The 19,859-nt window shown below is 43.3% G+C and overlaps 1 protein-coding gene across 4 annotated transcripts in view; it reads right to left on the bottom strand.

The window, feature by feature from the left end:
* Positions 1-19,859, bottom strand: part of Fam114a2 (family with sequence similarity 114 member A2) — a 31,569-nt gene that overhangs the window by 11,006 nt on the left and 704 nt on the right. For 2 of the 4 annotated variants that reach the window (XM_041665701.1, XM_041665700.1), the window contains 8 exons: positions 17,837-18,033; positions 17,390-17,489; positions 17,004-17,096; positions 14,600-14,688; positions 12,499-12,633; positions 11,887-12,045; positions 10,482-10,605; positions 4,091-4,170 (listed from right to left, as the gene is read on the bottom strand). In XM_041665701.1, the coding sequence (XP_041521635.1) occupies positions 4,091-4,170; positions 10,482-10,605; positions 11,887-12,045; positions 12,499-12,633; positions 14,600-14,688; positions 17,004-17,096; positions 17,390-17,489; positions 17,837-18,016 (960 nt within the window). In that variant the 5' untranslated portion in view covers positions 18,017-18,033. The remainder of the gene's footprint in view (positions 1-4,090; positions 4,171-10,481; positions 10,606-11,886; positions 12,046-12,498; positions 12,634-14,599; positions 14,689-17,003; positions 17,097-17,389; positions 17,490-17,836; positions 18,034-19,859) is intronic. The other 2 variants (XM_041665702.1, XM_041665703.1) reach the window with 1 other exon arrangement.

Genomic DNA, 19,859 nt, shown 5'->3' with positions numbered 1-19,859 from the left:
CAGAAGAGTTATAAGAAGAAACAAGCCCTTTCTTTCCTAAGTTACTTTTGGTCATGGTGTTTATCGCAGTGACAGAAAGGCAACTGCTCTTGAGTGAAGGCATCCACTTAATTAATTTTATACAAACATAAAAACACATTGAAAGTTGAGCCAGGCAAGAAGACTACAAATGACCCTGGTCATTCCAACTAAATCATAGATGTGCCACTGCACGTAAGCCTTTAGGGGCCCCGGGTAGTGCCGCACCCAAGGCTACAAGAACGAGCTGAAAAGAACCTGGTATCCATTTGTTTCAGGGTCCTTTCCTCCCTCTTCATAGAGGACTGCTCCCAAAGAACCTGCCAGAACAATCCAATCTAGTTCTAAATAAACCTTCCCTTCCCATTACTTAAATATTAACTTCTCTGTTTCTGAAAAAAAAAAATATGGGGAGAGGGCACACACTAGGGAGATGATTAAGTTGGCAAAAGCCAGGCACAGTGATCCATGCCTGTAATCCCAGAGTTAAGGGGCCAGAGACTAGAGTATCACTGGTGCCTTCTATCCAGCTAGACTAGGAAAATCAGTAAGCCTCAGTGAAAGACCTTATCTCAAAAAGAAAAATGGAGAAATGACTGAGGAAGACATTTGATAGCGACCTCTAACCTCCATATGCACAAACACATGACCACAAGGATATGCACACATATTAAAAAAAAAAAAAACAGATGAATTATATCAAAGCACAGAAGCAGGAATAGTCAGTGTGTTAGGCAAACAGATATATATATATCAAGACCAGAGTATAGAATACAGACAAGTTGGGACTGGAGATGGATCAGTGGTTAAGAACACTGTTTGCTCTTCCAGGGGACCCAGGTTCAATTCCCAGCACCCACACAGCAGCTCAAAACTGTAAGTAACTCCAGGATCCAGTACCCTGATACAGAAATACATATAAGCAAAAGATCAACAAAATAAAAATAAAAATAGAAGAATTTTTTCTAGACAAGCTAGAAAAGAATTGTTTTATCATTTTCACAGTAAGAACCAGTGTGCAGGAATCAAGAACGTAGCAGTAGGGAATAGGGCTCAGTTGATAGGAGTAGTTAGCAGAGGTCCTAGGTTCAATCCCTAGCACTGCATAAACCAGGGATAGTAACATATGCCCCTATTCCTAGCTCTGGGAGGTGGAGGCAGGAGGATCAGGAGTTCAAGGTCTTCCTCAGCTACAGGGTGAATTCAAGGTCAGCCTGAGCTACAGTCTCAAAAGAATCATAACAGAAGCTAAATTGAGGAAGAATCCCCAGCACCAGACATACATATCTATGTGTATATATATGAAGAAAATATGAGGAGTCGGAATAAGAGAGCAGTGGTATGGTGTTTACCTATCTCTTCACAGTAGCTTACCCACAGCAAAGGGAAATAAATCGTAACTACAGAGACTTGCACAACACATCACCAATAAGGAACAGATAAACATCCCACACCTGCAGATGTGACAAGTCATCTCACAAGGTTCTGACCTAGGAATGTACAGACTAACAAAAGAGAAAACAGCAGGCAAATGTTCAAGGCAGGTAGCAAACAGGAATGTTCTACTTTTAGAACGGGGAAGTTGTGTTTTTCAAAAAGATATACATCATGAAACACAAGAGCTGAGGAACTACTACATATTAAAGGAGTCTAAACACAGGACAACTAAAACCAGTTCAGTCTGAGGTTGGCTGGAGGTGAGAAGAAAACACCTGCTAGGAAGAACACCATTAAGTCATTAAGACAGTATTGTGGTTTGAACCCGAATGACCCCCTAAAGTCTAGGTGGTGATGGTGGGGCAAGCCTTATATTCCAGATTATGGGATTCTTTGATGGCAGTAGTGGCACACACCTTTAATCCCAGCACTTAGAAGGCAGAGGCAGGCAAATCTCTGTGAGTTCCAAGGCAGCCTGGTCTTCAGAGAGAGTTCCAGGACAGTCAAGGCTACACAGAGAAATCCTGTCTGGGCAAAAATGAACAAACATCAAAGAATGCCTCCCATGGGCTCATATATTTAAATGTTTAGTCACTGGGGATGCACTATTTGAAAAGGAGAAGGCTAGGAGGTATGGCCTTGTTGGAGAGCGTGTGTCACTGGGGTAGGCTCTGATGATTCAAAAGTCCATGTTAGGCCCAGTTTCTCCGCCTGTTGTCTTTGAATCAGGATGTAGTTCTCAGCTACTGCTCCAGCACCATGTGTGCCATGCCCCTGCCATGATGATAATGCCCTCTGAAATGTAAGCAAGCCCCCAATTAAGTGGGTTCTTTTATAAGTTCTGCCATGGTTATGTTGTCTCTTCACAGCAACAGAACCATGACTAGGACAGTCAGCTGACAAATATGGAGAACAGATGAAATCCAAGTCTTTCATTCATGTTAAATATGCGGAAGTGACAACCATACTGTGGTTATGCAAAGGGACAGGCACATCGTCCCACTTACTCTCAAACAGCTACAAGAACAAGATGCATGTGAAGACAGAGAAAGTACATGCGGTTAGCAATAGAAGTAGCATGTCAACACTAGTGACCGTACAGGAATTTTTTGTACTGTTTTTGGTCAAATTTTCTTTCTTTTTGATGTTGCTTCCAATAGACTATAAGCAGTGTCATGCTTTGACTCTGAAATGTCCCCTAAGGGCTCACATTTGGAACAGTTCCCAGCTGGTGGAATATGCTGGAGGGCTGTGAACTCTTTCGGAGGTGGGGATGAGAAGGTTCTTAGGGGCAGGACTCTGAAGGGTATGGCCCAGGCCACTCTCTGCTACCATAGGAACAGCCAGTACCTCACACTCCTGGCACCATGGGGTCAGGGCTGAACAGCCATGCCTTCCCCACTATGGCAGACTAAGATCCTCTGAAAACATGAGCTAACTACTAAGTCTTTCCTCCCTTGAGCTGCTGACATCAGAAATTTCAGTCCCAGTGATATAACAATTACCAGGAGATCGAGTGCTAAGTGGCTGCTGAGCACACACTGGGGAATGCACCATCTTCCCCAGGCCAGCACACTGGGACACAACACAAAGTCTCTCACTTCTCATCTGCTGGGAGGGGAGAACGGATGGCTGTGCTGACTCCACACAGCCAGCAGCTCTGTGGCCAAGCAACGAGGCATGCCTGCTGCTGACTTCTGCTGCAGCTGTTCAGGGTTGGGAGAGGTGGATGCCGATGCTGGAAGCAATGCATGAAAACCAACAGTATCTCATAAGCAGACAGTGGGATGCACGGGAGTGCCCTTCTCTGAGCTCAGACAAGACTCTTAGACACATGGCAGTGCAGAGTCTCCACCAAAGACCAGGCTCAGTCATGGTACTTCCTCATCCCACATTCTAAATGGTCACTAGCAGAGTCACTGTCAGTCATTGTGTGGCCACAGCAATGTCCAGCTCCAGGTCCAAACTGGACGGGGCCACAGCTTGACCTTTGATTCCATGAAGTTTGGTCAGCACTGTCAACTTTTGTTTTATTTTGTTTTGTTTTGTTTGTTTTTCAAGACAGGGTTTCTCTGGAGCTTTGGTTCCTGTCCTGGAACTAGCTCTTGTAGACCAGGCTGGCCTCGAACTCACAGAGATCGGCCTGTCTCTGCCTCCCAAGTGCTGGGAGTAAAGGCGTTCACCACCACTGCCCGGTCCAGCACTGTCAACTTTAAATGACCAACTCTACAAGCTTGATTAAGCATTCAAGCAAATGAAGCACTCCATATAAACAGGTCAAAAAGGGACATGTGATGAAGAGGTGGACACGGACTTCACACGCTAACCTGGAGAGCAGGAGGCAGGGAAAATGTGCTCCTTTTCTAGAACTATCAAGAATAAACCCTCCATTCTGGAAATCTAACTGGCCAGAAAATTACAATCTTACGTCCATATATTGGTGGCGGGGGTGGGGATGGGAGTGGATAAGAGACAAGGTCTTGCTAAGTAGCCTAAGTTGGCTTGGCTTTGAACATGCAATTCCCCTGCATCAGCCTCCCAAGTGGTGGAATCACAGGCATGTGCCACCACACTGTACTACCCACTAAAAAATTATAAAAAAAATAACTAAGATCCCCAAAATGCAATAACTTACCCTGGTGAGTTTCTCTGGTCTAGAAGAGACAGGAAGCTGAGCAAACAGCTCTGTTATCTCCTTGGTAAAATCTTCGTCACCTAAAAACCAAGGCCCACATAAAACATTTGAGAAAGACCATCAAGAATGCTCTGCTATCTAGATTTAAGTCAACTTGATCCAAGCTGAGTCATCTGAGAGGAGTGAACCTCGATTGAGAAAATGTCCCTCTAAGATGGGGCTGTAGGCAAGCCTGTAGAGCACTGTCTTCATCAGTGATTGGTCAGGAGGACCCAGCTGATTGTGGGCAGTCACACCTGGGCTGGTGATCCTGGGATCCACAAGATAACAGGCTGAGAAAGCCATGAAGAGTAAGCCAGTAAGAAGCAGCACCCCCCACGGCCTCTGCATCAGCCCCAGCCTCCAGGTTTCTTCTCTGTCTGAGTTACCTAAAAGTGTAAGCAAAATAAACCCTTTCTTCCCTAAGTTGCTCTGGTCATGGTGTTATCTCAGTATTAAAGGCCCTCACTGGGATAAGGAGAACACAAGAGACACCTACACAAACAATAATGCCCTCCTTTCTCTCTCATCTTAACCCTGCCCATCGGCGCCTGCTGAGGCCCAGGCCGTGTAGTGCAGAATAGAACTCTTACAACACAGAAATTTTTGAGCACAAACATGAGTATTTCTTAATCATAAGTCCATGGTGCATAACACCAAATTAGTTCTCCTTTATACCTAATATTTCCCCAAAAACATCCCCAGAAAAATTCCGGGGTGGGAGCATCTTGGTTCTTTTCTTCCACCTGTTCTTCTGTCCTCTCTCTTGACAGCTAAGGCAGGGAACAGCTATTCGCTGATACAGCCCTTGCTCACATAACTCATGTAAACAACTCCTAGTCACAACCTACCACGAAAGGAAACAACACCTGGGTCATTTGGTTTTCCCAACTAAGCTCTAACTGTGACTGGGTGTAAGGGAGGACTCTGAAACCACCTGGAGTGGTCCACGGAGCTCACAAAATAACCAATTATAAATCTATATTTACCCCACAAAACAATACCACCCTGTGGTATATTTTAGGTTGTTCATAACAGAACATTACAACAGCACATATATGAAATTTATAAGCATTCAACTATATTATCCGAGTGATCAAAGAGCTGTTACTATTAAAAGCAGTGATGAAAAAATGTGGTAATTGCTGTCAAGTCCTGCTACATAAACTGAGGACACAAACAGCTGATGCATTAGAACAGAAGTAGTTGTTGGGCTGGGCGTGGGGCTCAATGGCCGAGTTTAGAGCATGGATGGAAAGGAGGCAGGTACTTCTGCTTAAGAGGGCTGTGGATAGAGAGGCTGGAGCTGCCCATACAGAAAGACTCTGAAATGAGGTCTAGAAAACATGGGGGCTCATGGGAAGGAAAACAACCAACATCCAGAGCTGGGCTCTGCACCGTCTCCTCTTGTTATTCCCAAATCTCTGTCTTAACGGCAACAGTGACATACAATTAACTATCAAGTCACTGAGCATTTTCCACCAAAACCAGAGAACTGGGACAGGCAGGCAGGAGGACCACATAGGAGAGCTGAGGCAGGGCAGGCAGGAGGACTGCGCTGGAAGAGCCACTACTGTGTTTTCAAAGTCTTCATTCCTAGCAAAGGTAAGCAGAAATGTCACAGACAGTTCCATCTGTTCAGAAAATTTGGAGCCCTCTGAACAGTAAAGAAAAATGAAGACTTCTAATTATCATACAAAGCCCAGATGTTGACTAAATTGAACAAGTACTGTTAATTTTTCCATGTACAAATAACCTAAATTAGGTTGATAAATAAATGGAAACTGTCTGGTTAGGAACAATGGAACAACTTAAACCAAAACTGCTTTATTGGTTTCCTGTTGAGTTTTTTAAAATGCAGCTTTTTCCCCCTATTTATTACTTATGTTTTCTAAATAATGAAAATACTAGCAAATATTTGTTTGGTACCTATTATGTGCCTGGCTACAAATATATTTAATTTTTCCTCATGACACCATGAGAGGAATTAGATCATCTTCTAACCAAGATGAAACAAAGGCTCCATGCTGAGACACTTACAGAGGTCACATGGTTTTGTGAGAGGTGGAACCCAAATCTAACTTCACTGTATCACTTGGGGTACTAAACTGGCATCTCTAGATCTCCAGACATTCAAATCCCATTTCCAATCAAGAGCTGAACCTTTACATAAACGGTCATTACATATACTGCAAGCTTGACTTCTCAGTACACAAAGAGAACAGAAACATCCCTGTCTTACAGGTAAAGCCACACTCAGCCTCTGTTCTTCTCACACAGAAAGGCCCAAGAGGTGTCTTTGCTTTGCTTTCAGTAGACAAAATTATTTGATTTCCCACTCACAGTAGATTAGAAAGGAAAAAATTAAAGTGAGACTGAGAGCCGTCTAAGACAAGCATTCCATACTCAACGGAAGTAAAAGATGAATCACCAGAGAACAGGGACACACAGTTCTAAAGCAATCACGATCAGTTTTTATAGGGCTGCAGTTTGGCATAATTAGCCCAGGAATCCTCAAACATTGTAACACCATGGCCTCCCATGAACTATTATTTTAAATGCAAAGTATATATATTTTAAATGCGATAAAAATAAAAACTAATGTATTTATTCATTAAAAATAATAAACACTATAATCAGGATATATTGTATGAGGAAAAAATCTATTTTCAATATAAGAAAAATGCAAACTATTAGGAATAAAATAAAGCCAGGCTGGGCAGATGGCTCCATGAGTAGCGTGCCTGCTGTGCAAGGACGATGACTCGCATTAGAATCTGCAGCGCGCACGTGAAACCCAGGCATGACAGCTCATGTCTGTAATATCAATGCTGGAATGCAGAGCAGAGGACACTGGGAGCTCACTGGTCAGCCAGCCTAGCAGAAGCTGGAGCTCCAGACTCACTGAGAGATCTTGTCAAAAAAACAAAAACAAACAAACAAACAAAACCATAAGATGGAAAGCAATACAGGAAGGCACCCTACATCATACTCTGGCCTCAACAAGAATATGCACATATGAGCATGAATCACCCCCCGACACACACACACATACACGCACACACATATACACGCACACACACACAAATGGTACTAGCCCTACTACTTGTCAAAAAAATAAACTTTTTGAAACAGGGTCTACACAGTAGAAGAGGAACTTTAACAGAAGTTCTTGCCTCCACCTCCCAAGTACAGAGATTACAGACATGGGTCACCATGGCCCATTTTATGTGGTTGTGGGACTGAACCCAGAGCTTCATGTATACAGACAAACATTCATTCTACCCACTGAGCTATGCTGCCAGCCCCAATAAAACATACTTCCAAAAATGGAAAACTTAATGAAAACAGTATCACTGTTGTCTACCTTTGCTCCACGTCTGACAGCTAACTTAATGAAGAGAGCTAGACTCTCTGAGCAGTTTCACACTTAGACTGCTGAGACAGGATGTTCTAAGTATGTGAAAAATATCCAACCTTACAGAGAGGCACTGCAGCAACGGAAGATTAATGACTTTCCAGATAACAGTAATAATCACCCTTGAATAATCTTGTGAGTGTATATGACAGAGATGGAGGAGGGGGAAAAGAAGAGAGGAGGGGGAGAGAGAAAGAAAGGGAAAAGGGCAGAGGAACAGCCTTGGGTGTGAGCCCTTGCCTTCCTTTTTGTTTAAGACAGGGTCTCTTTGATGTCCACTGGAGTGTTCTTCAGGCTAACTGGCCTGCAATATCCCAGGATTCTGACAGTCTCCACTTCCCACCTCCCTGTAAGGATGCTAAGATCACAGAAGCCCTCTACCATGCCCAGCTGTCACATGAGTTCTAGAGACTCAAACTCAGTTCCTACACTTGCATTTTACCCATTGAGCCATCTCTCCAGCTCCCACTGAATACTCTAATACTACAGGAAAATTCAGGAAGTGCTTATTTCTTAAAGGTTAGCAGCAACGACCTATATTACAATGAACCTGAAGACACACTATCCAGTCTTGTACATGACTGTCTTAAATTAAAACCCACTGGACTATCTCTTGCTCAGGTGCAATTTTATACATCACATATCAGTCAGTGAAAAACATTCATTTCTGTTGGGAAGATATCCAAAATGCTGACACATTTCACTGTAAAACACACAAATGTGAATGCTACTGTACTAGCACCACAGGGCTCCTCAGAAGAGTGCACAAACAGCCCTGGAAACTGCCAAGTTCATAAATATGGTTCACAAAATTCTAACTTTCACATATTCTGAATTTTCTTCATCAGTGACTTAAACAAGTCAAGGGTCATTTCATTCACCTTGCTGTTGCTTTTTAAAGATGAATTTTATTTTAATTATATTTGTGTTGGCAGGGGTATGTGATGGTTTGAATAAGAATGGCCCCCAGAGGCTCATATGTTTGAATTATTAGATTAAGGAGTATCACCATTTGAAAAGATTAGGGGTATGGCCTTGTTGGATGGGTATGGCCTTGTTGGGTAGATGTGGCCTTTTTAGAGGAAGTGTGTCACTGCAGGTGAGCTTTGAGGTTTCAAAAGCCCATGCCAGGAGCAGTGGCTTGCTTTCTTCCCGCTGCCTGAGGATCTGGATGTAGAACTCTCCAGCACCATGTCTGCCTGTGTGCTGCCGTACTCCCTGCCATGATGAAAATGGACTAAACCTCTAAACTGTAAGCAAGCCCCAATTAAATGCTTTCAATGATAAGAGCTGCTGTGGTTATAATGTCTCTTCACAGCAATAGAACCCTGACTAATTGGATACCCTGGAGATGGAGTCTCAGGCAGCTGTAGGTCACCTGGTCTGGATTCTAACAATCAAGCCTGGGTCTTCTGCAAGAGCAGCTCTTAACTACTGAGCCATCTCTCCAGCCCTGTTACTATTCTTTTTGTTTTTTGTTTGGTTAGTTGGTTTTTGGTTTTTTTTGAGACAGTCTCACTATATAGCCCAGGCTGGCCTGGAACTCACTGCATTCCTCTTGCCTTTGCCTCCCAAGTACTGGAGCTACAGGCATGCTCCACCAGCTATTCCCTTCTGAATGGCCTATGCGCTGTTCATACTTCTGTGAAAACAGTCTTCTGTGTCAGAAGAGGGTTCAGCTCAAACCCAACACCACATGCTCTTCCTGAGACAACGATCATCCTTCAGTATCCGCTGCACAGAATATGGGAGTGCACTTTAGAGCTGAGATCTGATAACACTAATAATTTATACCACTTTCTCCAATTCAAGGGTCAATGAAACGAGCCCTTTCCTTGTAACTCTGAGTGGCTGGCAATAAAGACTCAACACAGCAGTGTAAGAGCTACCACTTTGACAGAGACACACTGTGGCAGCACCAGTTTCACCTGTGGCTATTCATCAACTGGGTGTTAAAACAGTAAAAGCTGAATTAAAAGTCTGTAGAGGAAGTTCTGTTCCATTCAGACAGTGCTGTGCAGGTCTGACTCCCTGAAGGGTGACAGGAACATAGGATCACCACACCTCACAAACCACCAGCTTAACCTGCTGCACAGGCGGCAGGCCCCACATGCCACGATGATCTCTGAAGGAATCTTTACATTAAACTTCAAGGTTTTTTGTGGGTTTTTGTTTTGTTATTTTGTTCTTTCAAGACAGGGTTGCTCTGTAGCTTTGGAGACTGTCCTGGAACTAGAGACCAGGCTGGCCTCGAACTCACGGAGAGTCACCTGCCTCTGCCTTCCAAGTGCTGGGATTAAAGTATGCGCCATCATTACCTGGCCCAATTCCAATGCTTCTAACTGCTTGCTTCATCAAAAAAAAAAAAAGGGCAAAATCATCATTAAACTCTTGCTTCTTAATTTTGGAAATATTTTCAACTGAAATATCCAAATAAAACTGTCCTGATCAGAGTTTAAGATGCACTTCCCAGGAACTATAAGTAAACCGTATTTCCTGATAATTTTGCAAAACTGAGTCGTTTCAACATTTACATTTCCTAACATATACAGATATTAAATTGTAAACATGACAAAGACAAAGGATTACCCCCCGCAGTCTGAGTAACAACTGCCTTGCATGCTTTAGGAAAGGGCCAGGGGTTACAGAAGGGGAAGGGCACAGCTGAAGTGTCTGAATAGACATGAAGGCTCACAGTGGCGACCAAACAGGAAAGGATCTGACAGGTACAGATCTCCAAAACAGCAACAGAGACCTGTGCAGCAGATGAGACTTAGGGAAGTGGCAGGACCCTGCAGGAGAGAGTGGGCAAGCCCTGGTGAGGGAAAAGCATGGAGATTCTGTAAGGAAAGTACAGTCGGGCCAGTAACTGACTTCAAGGGCATCGCTGCAGCCAACAAAGGAGTCACCACTTGGGTGCAGAAGCCTGGTTACCTTGTCTCTCCTCCTCCTCTTCCTCACAGAAATCTGCTAGGGAGAACACTTCTTTGAGCTGCTCTAGCTCAAGTCTTGTGGTCTGTAATTCTTCTCCACTCAGAGAACTAAGGATAGATTTCACCTAAATGGATATGAGACAATGAAAATTAAAAGAATCTCAAATAGAGATGAGTCCGCGGGTCAAATGAAATCTGAATGATAAACTAACCAGTTAGCACAGCTGTTCTGGAGAGGGAGGGGGAGCACCACCTCACTATGTGGCCCAGGCTAGTCCTGAACTCTCAAGTCTCCTGCCTCAGCCTCCTGAGAATCAGGACTATAGACTTGCATCACCACAGCCAACTCCTAGTCCTTAAAACTTTTAACGTGGAGCTGGAGAGATGGTTCAGTGGTTAAGCGCACCAACTGCTCTTCTAGAGGACTCAGCTTCAATGCCCAGCACCCACATGGCAGCTCACAATTTTCTGTAACTCTGGTCTGAAGGAATCTGACACCTTCACACAGAAACACATGTAGGCAAAACACCAAAGCACATAAAATAAGAATAAACAAATCATTAAAAAAAGAATTTTAATTCAAAAGCTAATTGCTACAGAAAGGAAAGTTGGGAAAATCTGTGCTTTCCAAAGTCACATGGGCTAGAGCTGTCTGAAAACTATCAGTGCTTAACCGCAGCTTAGAAACAAAGGGGAATGAAAGGTCTTCAGTTGGGCTGAGATGGCTCGGCAGCTAAGAGTGCTTGCTTCTCTTCCAGGGGACCTGAGTTTAGATCCCAACCGTGCTGCTCACTATCACCTACAATCCCTGCTCTGAGGATCTGGTATCTCCTCCTGGCATCCATGGGAACCTGCCGCACATGGCATACACATACACAAATAAAAAAAGGTGAATACTGATCCAGGTATGATGATGTCCACCTTTAATCCCAACACTCAGGAAGCACAATCAGATCTCAATGAGTTTGAGGCCAGACTAGTCTACAGCAAATTCAGGCCAGTTAGGGCTACACAGTGAGGTCTTGTTTACACATACACACACACAAACTTCAACCAACTAAAAGCCAATAGTTAACTGCATGCAAACTGGTTGCTTAAGTAAGTTTTTTGGCAGCTAAAGCCAAAGAGACTACAGAAAATAGATAAATACAAACAGACAGATGATGGAAATGGCAAATGTGTTAAGAGCTCTTTTTTAATCCTGTCCTTTCTGTGTCATAAGGACAATCACCCGTGACTCTTCCCAGCACTTAGTTCATGCACAGTCTCTGCTTGCTGTGTGTAGGGCACTTCCAAAGTCTCAAGCCACCATCAAAACATTGAGCCTTTCAAATGCACAACAGAGAAACATCTGCAGCATCCTTGTGTGAAGACTTTCTCGGGAGGGGTGCAGGGTTGGGAATTACCTTTATTTCACTTTCTCGTGAAAGCATCTCCAGAGCTTCTAGATGTGAAAGGCCTTGAAACTCATCAAAGAGTAGCCCATAATGAGTTTTCTTGTCTGTTTCCATGGTTACCTCACTGGAGGGCCACTGCTCTTCTTTGTCCTTCACCTCTCGTAAAACCTAAAAAGAGAAGAAAGCACTGCGATGCACCACGTAATGAGAGCTCAAGAGTGAGGTTACAGAGCAGAAAGGAGCACAGCTGCTCGGGCTCCACTCAGAGCACGGCCCCTTCAGCCTGGCTTCGCAGTTCACATCCAAGAAGCTGGGGGATGGCCGAAAGAAAGTCATCACACAGAATCTGACACCCAAGACACCAGGTACTGTTCTGCAGGTGGTTTAACAATTAATCAACAGCTCTGACAGGGTTTAGCAGTCCGCTCTGCTGACAGGAGGCGGCCGCAACAAAGAGACGAGGGACAAACAGCAGGAACTTCTCTATGCACTGCGCTCTCACTGTCCACCCTCAACCCCAAAGAATTCAAAAGAAAAAACATCAACAAGGTTCCCAAGTTAACATCGGCTAAAATCAAATCAAAGCACAAACAGGAATCACACAGGTAAAGGAAACAGTACCTGTGACAGTGTAGAATTCCGATTCATCAGGCCTTTGGTTCTTTTAAATCCAGGATCCCCTTCTGCTATGACATCCATTGTCTTCTTCCCAATGAATTCCAAGGCATCCAAACCCCCACTGATAACGCTCTTGCCCTAGGAAAGCAGTAAAACTCCACTATAACAACACTGAGAGTGTTTACAGATTGACTGTTCAGTAATGGCTGAACAGTGTGGCGCCAGTAAGCAGGAGGCTGACAGAGGAGAATATTCAGGTACAGCAAAGGAACAACCAGTAAACTCTGGCCAGTCTGGGCAAATGATGAGAACCCTCCTCAGAATAAAAGGTAAAAGGCAGCTAGGGTGGAGTATTTTTCTGTCATGTGTGAGGCCCTAGGCTTAATCCCAGTACCAAGAGATTAAAAAAGAAGAAGCAGAAACTACTAAGCACTGGGCAGGCTGAGAAGCAGCTAAAGAAATCATACACAGCTCACACAAATACACACAGGAAGAACCACTTTGGGAAACTGTGGGTCAGTATCTACTGCAGCTGCATTACCTAGCAACACATTCATAGCTACACACCCAAGAGAATGTGTGCAGAGATGTACTAGAAGACATGAATAAGGGTGTGCAATGCAACACTCTGTAACAGCTTACACTGGAGCCTGGCTTGGTGTTTACCAATTGTAGGAGCAATAAAATGTGACAGAGTCACACTAGGAATACAGCAAAGCTGCAACATGGACATGTATAGACACCTATGGCTCCATTTATACAAAGCACAAGAGGAGGTCAAAATTAACTCATGATAGCAGATGTCCTGGCAGTGGTTATCTGAGCTGGGGAAGAGCACATGCCTCAAGAAGGAAAGGCAATGGACTCACAGGTTTCTTACTATGGTTAAAAGTAGTATGCTATGAAAATTCAAACTGAACACATATGATGTCATATTCTATGTGCTACCATATTTCAAAGTTAATATGTGGTTAAGCATGGTAAGACATGCCTGCAATCCCTACACTTGGGAACAGAGGCAGGGTAACTGCATATGGAGGCTGTCTGGACTACAAAGCAAGACCCTGTCTCTTAAAAATAAAAAGAAAAGAAAAATACTAGCCATCTACCCCAATGTAGGAAAGACATTAAGAGCCCTATGCTATCCTTTTTTAAACATTCTCATCATCTACAGTTTAGCAAGTGTCCATCAAAAAGATCAAATTTCCCTTCTGCTTAAAAGATGAAGTTATAAGATTTCTGCATTGTTGGTGGGAATGTAAGTTGGTACAACCCCTTTGGATGTCATGGGGCGATTTCTCAGAAAATTAGGAAACAACCTTCCTCAAGACCCAGTAATTACACTTTTGGGTATATATCCAAAGGATGTTCAATCATGCCACAAGGACATGTGCTCAACTATGTTCATAGCAGCTTTGTTTGTCATAGCCAGAACCTGGAAGCAACCTAAATGCCCCTCAACTGAAGAATGGATAAGGAAAATGTGGTACATTTACACAATGGAGTACTACACAGCAGAAAAAAATAACGACAGCTTGAATTTTGCAAGAAAATGGATGGAGCTAGAAAACATTATTTTGAGTGAGGTAACCCAGACACAGAACGACAATTATCACATGTACTCACTCATAGGTGGTTTTTAAACATCAAGCAAAAAAGTCAGCCTACAAACCACAATCTCAGAGAATTTAGACAACAATGTAGACAATAAGAGAGACTTACATGGATCTAATCTACATGGGAAGTAGAAAAAGACAAGATCTCCTGAGTAAATTGAGAGCATGGGGACCTTGGGGGAGGATTGAAGGGAAGAGGGGAGAGGCAGGGAGGGGAGCAGAGAAAAATGTAGAGCTCAATAAATATCAATAAAAAAAAGTTCAAAAAAATTTTTAAAAAAAGATGAAGTTATAAGAAAAGATCTCTGTGAAGCAGAGACATTCCCTAAGGACACCAAAGCAGAACTTGCCAGTCCTGAAAATAACCAGCTCACACAGCACTTTTCTGAACTCCCTTAGGAGCAACAGTACACACGCATCCCAAGACAGGGAGACAGGCACACAGCCCATCACTCCAACACAGGGCAGGTCGTGCACTTTTCGCTCACCGTGCTCTGCACAGCTGTTGAGATGGTCGAGAACACCCCAAAAGGACCAACCACTGGTGAGCTTTCCTTCTCACTGCCATTTGTTTCTCCTGAAATAGAGGGTGGTAAACATGAAAGAAAGGATCATTAATTGCTTTAATAGCAAATTTGTGTGTGTTTTTTTTTAATTAGACCCTGTTTCTCCACACAAAGCTTCAGGTCTTTCTGTATTTATTTTAAAACATCTGCCTATGTTAAAATAAAAAGCCAAAGTAGGCAGTTGTTTTCCATTTATTTCATTTCAAAAATAAAGTCAAGTCTTGAACAAACTAAAGACTGATATGCATTCAGGCTATCTACTGGATAATCTCAGAAACACAAACTTCTGGACAAGGGAAAACCATTCAGCACTGGGAAATAGACAAGTGGCTGACCAGGGATGAGAGTACATGAATCTTCTTGGTTAATAAAATACTCTTATATTCCAAGAATATAGATCCAGGGAAGTACCTGTCAGTGCTCTTTCGATTACACAATATAAACAAAACTACCTCTCCAAAGATCCAAACATAGAGCTATACAGCTAAAAGTAAGTTGTAACTCGCCGTGTCCTAGAAAACGATGCTCACCACCTGTCATCAAACAGACTGCATTACAAAGGTGGTTGTGCCTCAAAAACAATCTGTTCCATTTATTAACTTTTAAAATCCTGTAAGAGATCAACTTTGGGGGCTAAGAGGGTGTTGAATATGTGTTCATGTGTGTGTAGTACACATTTGCAGATATGTGGAGGCCAGAGGTTAACTTTGACTGTTCTTTAGGATAGCATTTTGCGAGACAGTTAGTTCCTCACTGGAACCTGGGACTCACTGATTAAGCTAGCTGACCATCAAGCCCCAGGCGGCTTCCTATCTCTGCCTTCCCAACAGTTTGCAGTATTAGAGTTTTTTTCACATGGGTTCTGGGGGTGGGACCTCAGGTCCTCATGCTATAACAATCAGTTTACAGACTGAACTATCACCTGATTTGCGGGCTTCTGCTTCCAGTTACAATGTATTAACTAATGTTGGACTTGCCCTCCTACCATGGCAGCTACAAAACTGCACAAGAGATTAGAAACTACTTTCAAAGTCAGGCAAGAAGATTTTGGATCAACAGAACAGAGAACTAAAGTGACTCCCATGGCTGAACTGGCTTGCTGTCCAGGAGAACTTTCCAAGTACCAAAAGGGAGGGAAAGACAGAGAGACGGGAGACAGCAAGAGTTGAGAGGAATCTTCAAGACTGGAGAGTATGGAGGCATCCCAGAATTCTCAGCTTCTACACACATATGTCTGAGTGCTTTTCCATGAATACTGCACTGCTCAGTTTTCAGTACATCGGCACAAAGAGACTCCCCAAGGCTGGAAAAAGAACCTGCCTTGGAGCTGTAAACTAAACAATCCCATAGTTCACACAAAGCTAAGAAACTTGACTTCCAACCTATGGAGCAGACTAAGCACCTGGGAAGTGAATTGAGCCCCCAGGAGGGCTGGGCCTGAAACAAACCCTTGGAGTAAAGGCTACTCCAGACTCAGTCTAAACAAACACACTGAACAAAGCCTCAAATTCACAGGCAGAAGCCTGTGGGGCCATGTTTGTGTAACATGAGCTTGTCTCTGGCCATAATTAAACTACATGCCGTCAAGTGACCTAATTTTAATGCTAATCTAATTCTTACTCCAAGAAATTCCTAAGTGGAATAACTGGTGTCAGCTAGTTTCTGGAGGTCATGTGTGCCAGAATTTTATAAAGGTGGAGCTGGAGAAAACAGTCCTGTGGCGTCAAGGGAAAATGATAGAAATAAGCAACGAAAAGCAACAGTGAGAAACAATAAGGCCCCCAAGAGACAGAAGAAGTAAACATGGTTTTAAAACTCTGTTCTGGCCCCTGACCCTCTAGATCCATAGTGATAATAACTGTGCCCTTTGGGTCTGAGTGACTATAGGTTTTCCATTGATCCAGACAGACCAGAATAAGGTTTCATCTTTACTTTAAAAAAAAAAAAAATCCAAGTGAGAACAAAAAAGCTAACACAGTAAAATCTTTTTTGTCTTGCCACAACTTACTCAAACTTAGCTAATTCTTACTGATGATAAACTTAATTATGGCGGACAGAACACAGAGCACTTCTCACATTCTATGCTCGTGGCCTTATTGTAAATGTTTACCAGTCCTCTGAATCACTTAATCCATGCAAAAGTGCAATAAAGAGACATATGAATGGTTTCAGGAGACACGGCCAGCGCTCAAGATTCCCGCCCTCTTCCTCACAGTCCCGAGTCGCCCTGAGTATCAAGTGCTGAATTAGTATTATTACAAAGTGTTAGTGTTGAAAATGAACTGAAATGCCCATTTCCACCAAAACCCTGAGCACATGTGCTGACCTGCAGCTTGCTTGACTTCAGCTGAAATTTCAGTGGGGCTAGGAATTCCAAGAGAAGTCTCCGCCTTCTCGATGACATTTGAAATACCTTGTCCTAATGGGAAAGACAATTAACATTTGTGTGCTCTGTGTTGTTACTGAAACTGAAGAATCAATAAAACAAACAAAAACCCAAGTCTGCAGTATTTCTAAAATCATGGTCCCAAGGCACATTATTTTAATAATATATGGATTCTTGTCATTATCTCCTTACCAAAAGACAAAAATCCCACTGACTTACCATCACTAAAGCGTAGGCTTAAACTAATCCCTAGACTTCAGCTTCCTAACAGAGCAGGGCATGAGCACAGTGTACACAAAACCTAAGAAAATGACCAAGGGTCTTACCTACTGTCGCTACTGTAGCCGAGGCTGAGGAGAGCAGGGACTTGCCCCAGCTGCCCCAGTAGCCCCATCCAGTCTGAGGTGCATCTTTACAAACAGCCTCCTAGTTTTCCAGTGAGAAAGAAAACAAGACAAAGGAAACAGGAAAATTAGAGGAGACTCCGAAGAGCACAGACAAGCTATCGACTCAGTAGACAAGCACAACCGGGCAAATCCGTGACTTGGGTAAAAATCACCTGATTGACAGATAAATGCCATCAGCACATAAATACCCCGCAGCAAACACAATTACTGACAGAGGTATTTCTAGAAATCAGAAAGCTGTTACTTTACGGCTGTAAAAAAAAGGAAGGGCCACAGTAAATTAGTAATACCATGTCCCTTTTAAGCCTTTTATTTTTAAATCCCACAATTTCAACAGATTGCTACTTTGGTTACAGTTTGTGTCACCTGGGCAGGAAGCTGAGAAGCCTCAAGGTCCCTGGAAAGAATGGGTTCTGGTCTTTTCCGAGTGGATGCTACAGGCTGAGATTTCTTCTCTGGCTTCTCAGCTGGCTCACAGTTCCCATCTTGAAGGATCGGGCCTGCTTCAGTTACCGTTGGGGTCTCTGTAGCATCCTTATCTGACATGACTAGAACATCACCTGCTAAAACAAAAGCACAAGAATCTACTGATGCCAGCTTCTTTAGTATAAACTATCTGCTTAATATTTTTGAGACTTTCAGATTCATATACTAGTACAAGATGAAGAGATCCTATATACCTTCCCCCACTCCCCCCAGCAGAAGCTAACATTGTTACAATTCACCAGTATCCTTCCAATTTTACATGTATCCATGTATACATTAGTTATACAAAATGTTACCACATACAGAGCTGATACAAAGTCCCTTGGTATCTGTAAGGAACTGGCAGCAAGAAGCCTACAGACAACACAATCTACAGTGGTCACGTCCCTTTTATAAAGTGGATAGGATCTGCATATAACCAAGACTCATCTTCACAGTCTTGTCACCTCTGCTTCATTTGTGATGTCTAACACCACCTGTGATGCTATGTAAATGACTTTTTTTTTCTTTTTGACTTTTTCTAGACAGGGTTTCTCTGTAGCTTTGGAGGCTGTCCTGGAACTAGCTCTCTAGACCAGGCTGGCCTCGAACTCACAGAGACCCCCACCTGTCTCTGCCTCCCGAGTGCTGGGATTAAAGTCATGCACCACCAGCCACCACTGCCAGGCCTTATGTAAATGGCTTTAAACTGAACAATCCCAAGTCCACATAGGTTTAGTACAGATGAAACTTTTTTCACTTAGGTTTTGTTAAGTCTATGAATGCTGAGTCCCAGATACAGCAGGCCAACTGCTTAACTGGCCTGGTATTTTGTTTGTGGTTTTATAAATAAAGCTTGCCTGAAGATCAGAGTGCAGTGCTAAACCACTAGAAGCCAGGGAGTGGTAGCACACACCTTTAATCCCAGGATTCAAGGCCACCCTGGGCTACGGGGATGGAATTGTCTAAAAAGAGAAACAGAACTCACACAAACCTTTAATCCCAGCACTAGATAGGTGGATACAGGAGTGAGTGGCTGAGCAGAGAAAGGCATATAAGGAGGAGGAGACAAGAGCTCATTGGAGTCTGAGGTTTGGTGGAGTCACAGTGCAGCCTAGGCAGTCTGAGGATCGCCCCTTCAGTCTAAGCATTGGTAGAGGTAAAAGGTCTCTCTAGTGGCTTACTGCTCTACTTCTCTGATCTTCAGCTTCAACCCCTATATCTGATGATGGGTTTTAATTAATTAAACCCAACTACAAGGGTGTGTACTAAGTACAGGACAAAGCCAACTCATGCTGCCATCCTTCTAATGCACTAAAAAAGAAATTAACAAGGAAGGTAGGTGGGATACAGCACAATAATTGAAGCATACACACACACACACACACACACACACAAAAAAAAAACTCAGTGGTGCGTGCCTTTAATCCCAGTACTTGGGAGGTAGAGGTGGGGAGACCTCTAAGAGTTTAAGGCCAGCCTGGTCTACATAGTGAGTTTTAGGACAGACAGAGCTACAATGTGAGACCCTGTCTCAAGCACACAGACAGAAGAAATGTAAGGCCACTTCTGCCCCACTCAGTCCAAAGGCTGATCTAATAACAAGACACCGACATGCCTGCACAAGTTCAGAAGCTGTTCTTGCAGCTGTAGTTAAAAAAAAAAAAAAAAAAAAACTGTGGCCTGGCGGTGGTGACACACACCTTTAATCCCAGCCCTCGGGAGGCAGAGGCAGGCGGATCTCTGTGAGTTCGAGGCCAGCCTGGTCTACAAGAGCTAGTTGCAGGACAGGAACTAAAGCTACAGAGAAACCTTATCTAAGGGGAAAAAAATTATCTTTTAAAACTACTTTTTTCTCTTTTCTCCAGTTTTCAACATATGGTAAGTCCACAGATGTGCTATATGTAAGCAAATACACACGTTG

Source organism: Microtus oregoni, unplaced genomic scaffold (genome assembly GCF_018167655.1).
Source record: "Microtus oregoni isolate MIOR12 unplaced genomic scaffold, Mior012 000015F_ref0000493, whole genome shotgun sequence".
Lineage (NCBI taxonomy): Eukaryota > Metazoa > Chordata > Mammalia > Rodentia > Cricetidae > Microtus > Microtus oregoni.
Note: the sequence above shows the minus strand (reverse complement) of the source record. Positions and strands in the feature narration are given on the sequence as shown.